The sequence below is a fragment of the Triticum aestivum genome, chromosome 7B, assembly GCF_018294505.1.
Source record: "Triticum aestivum cultivar Chinese Spring chromosome 7B, IWGSC CS RefSeq v2.1, whole genome shotgun sequence".
In the NCBI taxonomy this organism is placed as follows: Eukaryota; Viridiplantae; Streptophyta; class Magnoliopsida; order Poales; family Poaceae; genus Triticum; species Triticum aestivum.
In genome coordinates this window covers 154,051,904-154,065,724 of record NC_057813.1, presented here as the reverse complement: position 1 = coordinate 154,065,724, position 13,821 = coordinate 154,051,904, and the positions used below count along the sequence as shown (strand labels likewise).

At 47.4% G+C, this 13,821-nt stretch overlaps 1 protein-coding gene across 2 annotated transcripts; it reads right to left on the bottom strand.

Annotated features, from left to right (window-relative positions):
* Positions 1-9,423: 9,423 nt before the first annotated feature.
* LOC123161048 (putative F-box/LRR-repeat protein At5g02930) lies at positions 9,424-11,849 on the bottom strand. Of its 2 annotated transcripts, none has more exons than XM_044578903.1 (2): positions 10,111-11,849; positions 9,424-9,573 (listed from the first exon to the last, which is right to left on the bottom strand). In XM_044578903.1, exon 1 carries the CDS (start codon positions 11,622-11,624, stop codon positions 10,566-10,568), a length of 1,059 nt encoding a protein of 352 aa, XP_044434838.1. In that variant the 5' UTR covers positions 11,625-11,849; the 3' UTR covers positions 9,424-9,573; positions 10,111-10,565. The 2 variants fall into 2 exon arrangements, with proteins under 2 accessions (XP_044434838.1, XP_044434837.1); XM_044578902.1 differs by lacking the exon at positions 9,424-9,573 and having other exon boundaries at positions 9,865-10,257; positions 10,380-11,849.
* Positions 11,850-13,821: the final 1,972 nt, after the last annotated feature.

Genomic DNA, 13,821 nt, shown 5'->3' with positions numbered 1-13,821 from the left:
ATTCATGTAAACAGAACAACAATTATTCTCTGACTTTAAATGAATAACCATATTGCAATAAACATAATCAAATCATATTCATGCTCAACGCAAATGCCAAATAACATTTATTTAGTTTTAACACTAATCCCGAAAGTATAGGGAGTGTGCGATGATGATCATATCAATCTTGGAACCACTTCCAACACACATCATCACTTCACCCTCAACTAGTCTCTATTTATTCTGTAACTCCTGTTTTGAGTTACTAATTTTTAGCAACCGAACAAGCATCAAATACCCAGGGGCTACTATAAACACTAGTAAGGTACACATCAATAACCTGTATATCAAATATACCCTTTTTCACTTTGCCATCCTTCTTATCCACCAAATATTCAAGGCATTTCCGCTTCTAGTGACAATTTCCTTTGCAGTAGAAGCACTTAGTGCTTTGGTCCAGCTTTGGGCTTCTTCATGGGAGTGACAACTTGCTTGTCATTCTACTTGAAGTTAACTTTCTTTCCCTTTGCCCTTTTCTTGAAACTACTGGTCTTGTCGATCATCAACACTTTGATGCTCTTTCTTGATTTCTACCTTCGTCGATTTCAACATCACGAAGAGCTCGGGAACCGTTTTCGTCATCCCTTGCATACTATAGTTCATCACGAAGTTCCAGTAACTTGGTGATGGTGACTAGAGAACTCTGTCAATCACTATCTTATCTGGAAGATTAACTCCCACTTGATTGAAGCGATTGTAGTACCCAGACAATCTGAGCACATGCTCACTGCTTGAGCTATTCTCCTCCATCTTTTAGCTATAGAACTTGTTGGAGACTTCATATCTCTCAACTCAGGTATTTGCTTGAAATATTAACTTCAACTCCTGGAACATCTCATATGGTCCATGATGTTCAAAACGTGTTTGAAGTCCCGATTCTAAGCCGTTAAGCATGGTGCACTAAACTATCAAGTAGTCATCATATTGAGCTAGCCAAACGTTCATAATGTCTGCATCTGCTCCTGCAATAGGTCTGTCACCTAGCGGTGCATCAAGAACATAATTCTTCTATGCAGCAATTAGGATAAAGCTCAGATCACATACCCAGTCCGCATCATTGCTACTATCATTTTCAACTTAGTTTTCTCTAGGAACACATATAAAACATAGGGAAGCAACAATGCGAGCTATTGATCTACAACATTATTTGCAAAATACTATCAGGACTAAGTTCATGATAAATTAAAGTTCAATTAATCATATTACTTAAGAACTCCCACTTAGATAGACATCCCTCTAATCATCTAAGTGATCAGGTGATCCAAATCAACTAAACCATGTCCGATCATCACGTGAGATGGAGTAGTTTTCAATGGTGAACATCACTATGTTGATCATTTCTACTATATGATTCACGCTCGACCTTTCGGTCTCAGTGTTCCGAGGCCATATCTGCATATGCTAGGCTCGTCAAGTTTAACCCAAGTGTTCTGCGTATGCAAAACTGGCTTGCACCCGTTGTAGATGAACGTAGAGCTTATCACACCCGATCATCACGTGGTGTCTCGGCACGACGAACTTTGTCAATGGTGCATACTCAGGGAGAACACTTTTACATTGAAATTTAATTAGAGATCATCTTATAATGCTACCGTCAATCAAAGCAAAATAAGATGCATAAAGGATAAACACCACATGCAATCAATATAAGTGATATGATATGGGCATCATCATCTTGTGCTTGTGATCTCCATCTCCGAAGCACCGTCATGATCACCATCGTCACCGGCGCGACACCTTGATCTCCATCGTAGCATCGTTGTCGTCTTGCCAACTATTGCTCTATGACTATCGCTACCGCTTAGTGACAAAGTAAAGCAATTACAAGGCAATTGCATTGTATACAATAAAGCGACAACCATATGGCTCCTGCCAGTTGCCGATAACTCTGTTACAAAACATAATCATCTCATACAATAAAATTTAGCATCATGTCTTCACCATATCACATCACAGCATGCCCTGCAAAAACAAGTTAGACGTCCTCTACTTTGTTGTTGCAAATTTTACGTGGCTGCTATGGGCTGAGCAAGAACCGTTCTTACCTACGCATCAAAACCACAACGATAGTTTGTCAAGTTAGTGCTGTTTTAACCTTCTCAAGGACCGGTCGTAGTCACACTCGGTTCAACTAAAGTTGGAGAAACTGACACCCGCCAGCCACATATGTGCAAAGCACGTCGGTAGAACCAGTCTCGCGTAAGCGTACGCGTAATGCCGGTCCGGGCCGCTTCATCCAACAATACCGCCGAACCAAAGTATGACATGCTGGTAAGCAGTATGACTTGTATCGCCCACAACTCACTTGTGTTCTACTCGTGCATATAACATCTACGCATAAACCTGGCTCGGATGCCACTGTTGGGGAACGTAGTAATTTCAAAAAAATTCCTACGCACACGCCAGATCATGGTGACGCAAAGCAATGAGCGGGGAGAGTGAGTACACGTACCCTCGTAGACCGAAAGTGGAAGTGTTAGCACAACGCGGTTGATGTAGTCATACGTCTTCACGATCCGACTGATCCAAGTACCGAATGTACGGCACCTCCGAGTTTAGCACACGTTCAGCTCGATGGCGTCCCACGAACTCCGATCCAGCAGAGCTTCACGGGAGAGTTTTGTCAGCACGATGGCGTGATGATGGTGATGATGTTGCTACCGACGCAGGGCTTCGCCTAAGCACCGCTACGATATGACTGAGGTGGAATATGGTGGAGGGGGGCACTGCACACGGCTGGGAGAGATCAACAGATCAACTTGTGTGTCCATGGGGTGCCCCCTCCCCCGTATATAAAGGAGTAGAGGAGGGGGAGGCCGCCGGCCAGGAGGGAGGCGTGCCAAGGGGAGTCCTACTCCCACCGAGAGTAGGATTCCCCCCCTTCCAAGTTGGAGTAGGAGAGGTAGGAAAGAGGAGGGAGAGAAGAAGGAAAGGGGGGCCGGCCCCCTCACCAAATTCGGATTGGGCTTGGGGGGGGGGGGCTCCTAGGCTTCCTCCTCCTCTATTCCACTAAGGCCCAATAAGGCCCATACACTCCCCGACGAATTCTCGTAACTCTCCGGTACTCCGATAAATACCCAAATCACTCGAAACCTTTCCAATGTCCGAATATAGTCGTCCAATATATCGATATTTACATCTCGACCATTTTGAGACTCCTCGTCATGTCCTCGATCTCATCCGGGACTCTGAACTACCTTCGGTACATCAAAACACATAACTCATAATATAAATCGTCACCGAACGTTAAGCTTGTGGACCCTACGGGTTCGAGAACTATGTAGACATGACTGAGACACATCTCCGGTCAATAACCAATAGCGGAACCTGGATGCTCATATTGACTCCTACATATTCTACGAAGATCTTTATCGGTCAAACCGCATAACAACATATGTTGTTCCCTTTGTTATCGGTATGTTGCTTGCCCGAGATTCGATCGTCGGTATCTCAATACCTAGCTCAATCTCGTTACCGGCAAGTCTCTTTACTCGTTCCGTAATGCATCATCCCGCAACTAACTCATTAGTCACATTGCTTGCAAGGCTTATAGTGATGTGCATTACTGAGAGGGCCCAGAGATACCTCTCCGACAATCGGAGTGACAAATCCTAATCTCGAAATATGCCAACTCAACAAGTATCTTCGGAGACACCTGTAGAGCACCTTTATAATCACCCAGTTACATTATGACGTTTGGTAGCACACGAAGTGTTCCTCCGGTAAACGGGAGTTGCATAATCTCATAGTCATAGGAACATGTATAAGTAAGGAAGAAAGCAATAGCAACATACTAAACGATCAAGTGCTAAGCTAACGGAATGGGTCAAGTCAATCACATCATTCTCTAATGATGTGATCCCGTTAATCAAATGACAACTCATGTCTATGGCTAGGAAACTTAACCATCTTTGATTCAACGAGCTAGTCAAGTAGAGGCATACTAGTGACACTATGTTTGTCTATGTATTCACACATGTACTAAGTTTCCGGTTAATACAATTCTAGCATGAATAATAAACATTTATCATGAAATAAGGAAATAAATAATAACTTTATTATTGCCTCTAGGGCATATTTCCTTCATTTGATAACGCAGTTAATGTAGTCGAACTTCTTCTAGATCCGGCCGATCAAGCACCGAACATACGACACCTCCGAGTTCTGCGCATGTTCAGCTCGATGACTTCCTCGTCCTCTTGATCCAGCAAAGGTGTCGAGGAAGAAGATGAGTTCCGTCAGCACGACGGTGTGGTGACGGTGATGATGAAGTGATCCGTGCAGGGCTTCGCCTAAGCACTACAAAGATGTGACCGGAGGCATAAACTGTGGAGGGGGGCACCGCACACGGATAACAATTATTGGTGTGTGTTCTAGGCGCCCCCTCCCATGTATATATAGGTGGGAGGGGGAGGGGAGCAGCCATGGGGCGCCCCAAGTAGGAGGAATCCTACTTGGGGTCCTGTCCCAATTCGCCCCCTTCCTTATTTCACTCGAGAGGAAAAGGGACGAGGGAAGGGAGGAAGGAGGGGGGGGGGCGAACCCCCTCTTCCTTCTCCAATTCGGCCTCCTGCCTACAGGGGGGCGCGCCACCCCTTGTGGACTGGTGTGCTCCCCTCTTATGGCCCATAAGGCCCATTATCCCCCCGGGGGTTCCCGTAACCCCCCGGTACTCCGATAAATACCCGGTACTATCTGAAACACTTCCGGTGTCCGAATACTATCATCCTATATATCAATCTTTACCTCTCGACCATTTTGAGACTCCTCGTCATGTCCGTGATATCATCCGGGACTCCGAACAACATTCCATCACCAAATCACATAACTCATATAATACTAAATTGTCATTGAACGTTAAGCGTGCGGACCCTACAGGTTTGAGAACTATGTAGACATGACCGAGACACCTCTCCGGTCAATAACCAATAGCGGAACCTAGATGCTCATATTGGCTCCTACATATTCTATGAAGATCCTTTATCAGTCGAACCGTAATGACAACATACGATATTCCCTTTGTCATCGGTATGTTACTTGCTCGAGATTCGATCGTCGGTATCTTCATACCTAGTTCAATCTCGTTATCGACAAGTATCTTTACTCGTTCCGTAATACATCATCCCGCAACTAGCTCATTAGTCACTTTGCTTGCAAGGCTTCTTATGATGTGTATTACTGAGAGGGCCCAGAGATATCTCTCCGATACTCGGAGTGACAAATCCTGATCTCGATCTATGCCAACCCAACAAACACCTTCGGAGATACCTGTAGAGCATCTTTATAATCACCCAGTTACGTTGTGACGTTTGATAGCACAGAAGGTATTCCTCCGGTATCCGGGAGTTGCATAATCTCATAGTCAAAGGAATATGTATACGACATGAAGAAAACAATAGCAGTAAAACTGAACGATCAATATGCTAAGCTAACGGATGGGTTATATCCGTCACATCATTCTCCTAATGATGTGATCCCGTTCATCAAATGACAACACATGTCTATGGTTAGGAAACTTAACCAACTTTGATTAACGAGCTAGTCTAGTAGAGGCTTACTAGGGACACGGTGTTTTGTCTATGTATCCACACATGTATCACGTTTCTGGTTAATACAATTCTAGCATGAATAATAAACATTTATCATAAATAAGGTAATATAAAATAACAACTTTATTATTGCCTCTAGGGCATATTTCCTTCAAGTAGTCCGCATGTGATCTATATGTATCGGTTTTCGCCTGGTTTTCCGTTAATTAACAGGGCAATTCTCTTCTTCTTAATTAATCGAAGAGGTAAATCTTTTGCCTCCCTTTCGAAAAAAAGAACCAAGAACGGTAGAGTTTTTTTAAAGAGTGGCTTCTTTTCTAGGAAGTTTTTGACAAACAGAGCTTGTTCAAGCTCAAGAGTAGGTAACCTAAGCCTAAAACTCTTCATCCACACACTGCTCATTCTGTACAGGCAAACTTTTGCATATGTGCAAATCAACGAACCATGAGATGGTACAGTCGGTAAGACAAACCAATCTGGACAAGAGCATACACAACTGACAATCTATAAGCGTTATTTAACAAACCAGTTTTGGAGGAACCGCAGAATTAGGATAATCTTTTGAGACCAAGCTAGCACTCCATGTTGGTCGACATGCTTGATACATTTCTAATGCCTCTCCTGTTGTAATTTTTATCTGTTTTGAGTTAGATTGGTTTGACGCTCGATTTGTGTGTGGTAGGGAATTTTTCTTTGTACAAAGTTCTATTCCATCTCCAACAATCTCCTCCGTGGCAACAAGACCAGTCAGTCTCTCTCACTCAAACTACTGTCTTACTCAACTACTATCGACAAACATGCGTCAGATACGATAGATCATTGACGTTTCCCCCCAATCCGTTTTTATTATTGGAAACGCCAGATAGTGTGGTTACTTTTTCTTCGTTTTGTGATCTTTAGTGTTCTGCAAAGAATAAACAAATAATCTACCATATACTGTGCCCAACTCCAATCCTACATCTCTCTCCTCTCTCACACATGTGAGTTTAGTACGAATTTTGTAGTTTTTATAAGAGAAAAGTATACTTTTCATCTCTCAACTCTTCATGGAGTTTACTTTCGTCCTTCAACTTCAAAATCGGACAGAGTGCATCCCGAACTAACGAAACTGGACAAAAATCATCCCTTCTCTCGACTGACCCAGTATTGGTGCTGACTAGACGTGGTTTTGACTAGTCCACGCTGATGTGGCAATGTGACCCCACAAAACAGGCGGCCCTCTCCCTCACTCTGTCTCTCTCGCGTTCTCCCCACTCTCCCTATCTGAAACCCTAGTTTTTGCGGCGGCGCTGAGGCGATTCGTCGCAGGCGCAAGGGTTCGAGGGGCTGCCGGTGGCGGGGCCGGTCAGCGGAGGTGCGGCGGCGCTGAGGCGATTCGTCGCAGGCGCAAGGGTTCGAGGGGCTGCTGGTGGCGGCCGGTCAGCGGAGGCGTGGCGGCGCTGAGGCGATTCGTCGTAGGCGCAAGGGTTCGAGGGGCTGCGGGTGGCGGCCGGTCAGCGGCGGCGTGGCGGCGGTTCGCCGGACTTGTGCCTGTACGCACGAGCTTGGAGAGGCAAGACAGAGGCGACCGGCGGCAGAGGTACTGACCTAGTAAGTTCACAACCCCCCCCCCCCCCCCCCCCCCCCCCCCGCCCCCCAAACTCCATTAGTGCCACCGGCAACCCCTCGAACCCTTGCGCCTGCGACGAATCGCCTCAGCGCCGCCGCAAAAACTGGGGTTTCAGATAGGGAGAGTGGGGAGAACGCGAGAGAGTGAGGGAGAGGGCCGCCTATTTTGTGGGGTCACATTGCCATGTCAGCATGGACGAGTCAAAACCATGCCTAGTCAGCACCAATACTGGATCAGCCGAGAGAAGGGACGATTTTTGTCCGGTTTCGTTAGTTCGAGATGCACTCTGTCCGGTTTTAGAGTTGAGGGACGAAAAGTAAACTCCACGAAGAGTTGAGGGATAAAAAGTATACTTTTCTCTTTTTATAACTCTCATCTAATTATTTTGTAGAATCACAACGTATGTCATATTCGGGTTCATTTCCAGGTTATTTGTTCCCTGGAAGTACTATTCCATTGTGAATTTTATGTGCTCATTCTTTTACCCGAGTGATGCAATTTTATGTTCGACAATTTTGTTCTTACCCTACTGCATGCAGAGTTCTACTGGTATTATCCCTGAAATTCAAGATAAATATATGGTGCCTACAGCTCTACTACATGCTTGCTAACAAATATTTGGTTGAAATGCAACACCTTATACATAGCGGAATAACCATACTTTCACATATATGATTATATAGCCCATAATTATATAATGTGCTTCATGGTTATGGAGATACTCTACAATTTTTTTTTCAGTTGAGAATATAGTTCTCATGTATGCTCCTCCCAGGGGTGTACAATTCTGATGAAAAACAAGGGCACTAAATTGTTTCCGTTGGCGATGCATTCTTCTAATTACACGAATATGGAGATACTCCAAAATATATGACATTTTCTTACTTTTCGTACCATTTAAACGTTCAAATAGGTATATTTATATTTATTATCATAAGTTTCACTATTTATCATTCCATAAATCCTCCTACACACTACTACAAATAACCGCAGCAACGCGGAATATCATCTAGTTATAACAACACCATCGTAAATTGCTGTGTATGCCACTGGTACGCCAACGAAAAGGCAGCATTGCCTAGCAAACATGCACTGCTCGAGCTCCAACTAATTCTGACTAAACTAAGATCACAATCACATCTTGCGAGTTTGAATCGTGAGGGGTGTTGGTGCCAAATGCCATGAGAAATTTCAAAGACAGGCTTAAATACTTTATGCCCAAATGTTGACAAAATGATGGCATTATTCTCATAGTTTACAAACTGCAGACATTCATACGACTGTAGGAGTGGCGCACCTAAAACGTGAAGGGGCGGCTGGAGCTGCCGAAACCCCTGCAAGAAAAACTGGCTCTGAACTGGCTCCTTTCATTGGTAGCCACTCTTTGCTGTCACCAATCAATAGAAAATCATGCACACTGTTGATGCAGGATCCTTGAGGGAACTACCTGTTCGCTACGGATACTTCTGAACTTTAGTGAAGAGGCAACTGCCTCCTCACTAGGTGCTGTACACTATGTACGTAAAAGAGTAGAACTTGGTCAATTTACGCCCTGTCTAGTCAGAAGTCAGAAGTCAGTTGATGATATTATAATTACACAACTTTTGAATGTCACACTCTGGAAATAGAGCAGCAAAGCAATTTGAATGACACCCCACAGGGGGTGCAATTCTCTACCCCGTCGCAGTCAGCCTCGTTTCCATTGCCTTAGCTGCTTCAGTCAGTGTTGATGCCCCCTATTGCCATTGCCTTAACTACGAAAACCTCGCTTCCAGTTCCTAAGAATTGAAGAATTTGAGTGATGCCCCCAGCCGGTGAACAAATCAGCATACAATAGGCAGGTACTAAAAAGAAAAGCACATGCACGCCGATTGCACCACACACAGTTGAGCTATACTGTGAGGTCCGCACCAGTAAAATATTCTCAGGCTACCAGTACCTAGAAATTAAAATTACTACTGGGTGCGCCACATACACAATCATCACTCCAGCAGCAGCGAGTGCTATAAAACGACATAGCATTCCTTGACCATATCCGTCAGCACATTATTATATCCATGGATGAGGAGGATCCATGTGTGAGTCGCTCCTTGATTCGACGCCTGCGAGCTTCATCCACCTGGCATCTCCTTAGGTAAGTGCATCACATTTCTTACATGGGAGTTCACCACGCAGTATGATTTTCTTCAATCCCACAGCTCGCTCCATGACTAGCCTTATGTAGTTTATCACCTTGTCTTCCTCCTCGAACCCAATTATCTGGAGCCACTTCAAGTTCAGGTGCTTCAAATCCTTGGATGATTCCCACACCACGGTGGCCTCCTCAGCACTGTCCTTGGGTATGTTGAAACATGGATGTCGAACTCGAGACAACTTCATGCATGGACATAGAAAATAAACAATACATGTTAACATTAAACTCGCAGCCAACCCATGCAGGAAAACATAGCAAAAATGGCAGTTAAACATCTTTGCCATTTAAAATTGTGCAACATGCTCAACACTAGCAGTTAATTAAGTTTAGGCCTCTGCAGAGCTTTTTTTAATTTTCTCTGCAGAGCTTTTGGGAGAGTCCACATTAACTAAATCCTCCACAAAATTGACACATATGCATATGTTTCCAGGATTCCTATGAAATCATGCCCCCCCTCCGCAAAATTCAAATGGAGCATCAAAACTTTCATTTGCATTGCACTATCATTCCTATGCAACCTATGTGTTCCCTATATCCAGTTACAATGCAGCATGTATGCATTACTTCTAATAGAGTTTGATGAGTGACTGAAAATCGGATCGATTTCCTAATACATTGTTAATGTTGAATACTCCGAAAGCATGTCCTACTAGAAGTGAGTCATATCTTGGCTAAGCTAAGGATTAAATTTGAAGGAGGTAAAATAGCAGACATACACCGATATTCTGCAGGGCAGGTGCAGCTTCAAGGATAAACAGGGTCCAGCTCAGATCACACTCAGGAAAGATACCGAGAAGCACCACAGAAGTCAAGTTGCGGAGCGTGGCAGTGAGGTGCTTCGAATGCTCCGGCTGAATCCAAATCTACAGCAAGAAGAGGAACACAAGTAGAGAGGTGAAATAGTTAGAGAAGAAGAGAAACGTGCAATATTTAGACGGAGAAGAAAAATTCATGTGGCACGCACGACGAAATTAATTTAACATACCATTTGGGAGCCAAAACCAAGACACGTGTGGCCTTCTGTTGGCATGTGCCGTCATGTTTTCGGTGCAGCTATCTTTGTAGCTCCGTGATCCCATGTCGGTGGCCAGGTTGGCCGGTGGTACCCATGTTATATGGATTGGATTGTATTGGTTTTAGCCCGGTTTTCCGTCAATTAACCGGACAATTCTCACTCCTTAATCAATGAAAATGGCAAGTCTTTGCCTCGTTTCAAAAAAAAAAAAACAAGACACAAATTAGACAGATTCCTGGCGCTCCTTGGCAGGCACTCGCTCAAAGCAAATGGCGCATGCCATGCCTTGTCAAGAGGACGGAGACTTATATCATTAAGCTCTGGAACATAGCCGAAGCGCACCGGGGGGTTCTTGCAGAGCCAAGATAGGCAGCACACTTTCCTAAGCTTAGGGACAGAGACGAGCTCGATCCGTGTGCATGCAAAATTGATGAACTCGAGCTCCTGGATCCCAGAGTGCGGGGCGTCAATCTTGAGCGGCGAGTGGTCCAGCGAGCAGAAACTCAGGGCAAGGTGCTTGAGCCTATCGCAAGAGGCGATGAGGTCGGTGACTTGAGAATGTCGAAACGCGAGGTCACTGAGAGTTAACTTGGTGAGCCACCCGAAGGCGACGGGGCAGGCACGGGAGAAGGACATGAACCGCTGCCGCAGCTCGGCACGCTGCGGGCCAGTGGTGATCTCGTACGGCGAGCATATGTGAAATTCAAGACATTCAGTCTCGCCGTGGGTGACAAGGTCCTCGACGGCGCGTCCGAGGGTGCTCAGGTCGTCCGACACAGGGAAAAAGTCGAGGACGAGGGTCTTGAGAGCGCACTCGCGCTCGGCCGGCGGAGACAGTAACCTGCACGTCGCGGCCGTGAACTCCTCCATGATCGCGGCCGGAAAGGCGCCGTGGAAGTGGCGGACGTCGAGGTGCAGGCGCGAGAGCCGGTGGGGGAGGTGCCTCCACCTCCTCGAGGCTGCGCCGGCGCGTACCGCGTCGCGCAGGTCGAGGCGCTCGAGGATTCCGAGGAGGAGATGGTCCGGGAGCGCGCTGATTCTGTCCTCACCTTGGTCGATGTTGAGCTTTTTTTTGTGCGACTGGATTCGGAGGCCGACTGAAACCCTAGATAGAAGCAGAAGCAGCCGCTTGTATGCGCCACGGAGGCGGTGGGGCTGCCTCCTGCTCCGACTCCGAGGCCGCGGCTCCTCCGGCGCTCCACCGCCCACCTCCATCGCGCGGCCCGGCCCGTGGACCTGAAAGGGAGGAACAGGGGAAGCCACCACCGCCGCGCGGGCAGGCCCCCTGCTCCGGTGGATGCCGCCGCCGCTAGTCCCGATTGGATTTGGCACTTGCTTGCTTGGATGGTGCTGGATTTGTGCGTGCGTGAGTGGATTTGGGGGGCACCTCTTGTTGGACGCGAGCAGTGAGCAGAGCTCAGTCCCAACTCCGAAATAGTAGTGCTGTGCCCTGCACTTTTTTTCGACACGCCAAGTAATTTAATCGGATTGGATTCGTCGGGAAAGGCGCGTATATTCGACTGATACAAGACGTTGTTGGTGTTGAGCATCTCATCCGATCCCATCGACATGGCCTGCCTGCCAGCCGCCTGCCTTTGCTTCCAACTTCTGAGTACCAATAAACCAGCCAGCACCGCACTGGCCTGTGCCTCCTCGACAGCACAGCGCTGCACGGTTCCATTCCATTCTTTTGCAAAGAGGCATGATGCTGCCTGTCGTCTCTGGCCACCTTTAGGCCTTGTTCGGTTGCATGTAGAGCCGAGAGGATTGAAGAGGTTCGAGGGGATTTAAACATTTTATAAGTCAAAATACATCTCAATCCTTGCCAATCCCCTCCAATCCTCTTGAGAGGAGGATTAACCGAACAAGCCCTTATGTGGATTGGTTTTGGGTTTTGATACTCTTACCTCTTCACTGAGGACTCAAGCTAGCAGATGGTTAGAGCAACAAGCAACTCCAACGCGCCGACCAAACGGACGGTATATTTGTTCACTTTTTGTCCGTTTGGGTCGGCCGCCCGCCCGACGTCCGCCTTCTTTTAGATTTGGGTCAGCAGTGCGCCCAACCCGCCGACCCATTTCATGTCCGCACTCAATTTTTTTTAAAAGAAGGCCCGTGACCGATCATGCCAGCGGCCATGTCTCATGCCGGCATACAATGTCGGCTTCAGAAAATATGACCACAGCTCATGCTGGCGCACTCGCCAGCCGGCCGGCACACATGCCGGCATACAAAAAAGATGGCGCTCGCCGCCATAGATCACTCGTCGGCGAACTTGAGCATGTCGGTCTGCATCTTCTCGAACCATGGCCTCTTCCTTGGTGACACGGTGTTGAGATCCACCTTCATGATCTCCACCCCGATCATCATGCTCGCGAGAGCCACTTCTTTCACCTTGGTCTTGGTGTTGGCGGCCTCGATCTCTAGCATCTTGGCTTGCTTTTCCACCTCCAGTTCGAACATGTTGACTTGCTTCTCCGCGTCCATCTCAAGCCTCCTCCTTTGAATCTCCATGAAAGCGTCCATTTGCTCCGCCTTGAAACTCCGGCGCTCCTCCTCCCTTGAGTCCTTCTTGTTCATCATGCCCTCCACGCTTGCGATCAAGGCGTTGGATGTCGCATCCCGCTTGTCCTCCTTCTTGGAGTTGGTCTTCCCCCGCGGCCGTGCCAGCTCGCCCTCCCCAACATCCTCCACTGCTTGCTCCCCCCCCCACGCGACTTGAGTGTGGCATATTGCGCATTGAACTTCTCCTCGTCCTTGATGACCCAAAAGCAATGGGAGAGGTTGAAGCACTTGCCATTGTGTTGAGCTTTGAATGCCTCCAAAGCTTGAAATGCCTACAAAACGTTTCCATGCAAGCATATGGGCAAACAATACGCAAATGAACACGCAAGCATGAACTTGATGACACAAAAGAGGGCGGCTTGCTGGCATACCATGTCTTGCATGCCGATGCCGCTCACGGGGCGGGCCTTGACGCTCTCAAGAGTGGCGCAAAACTTGTTGCACTCTTGTTGGATCACCCTCCATCGCTTGGAAATGGACACCCACCAACGCGTGCTCACAAATTGGTAAGGCGGAAACTTCTTGCGCTTATGAAACTCTTGGGGGCGGCGGCGTCGAGGTCGAAGGCATCGTCCATGGCGGGTGTGGGGCGGGAGCGCGTGGGCGGGAGGGTTTTTGAGGGAAATGGGGGGAAATGGTGGTGGCTGCCACCGATCGGCGGGCCCGAGGAGAGGAGTAGGCGCGTGCGCGCGTCCGTCTTGTGTCCGCGCCGACACAAATCCGGCTCAAAATTGGGCCGGGAATGGGTAGCCATGCGAACGCCAAGCGGACGCGCGTCCGTTTGGGTCGGCGCGTGGGGCCGCCTTTTGTGTCCGCGCCGACCCAAACGGACGGCGGCGGACGAAAT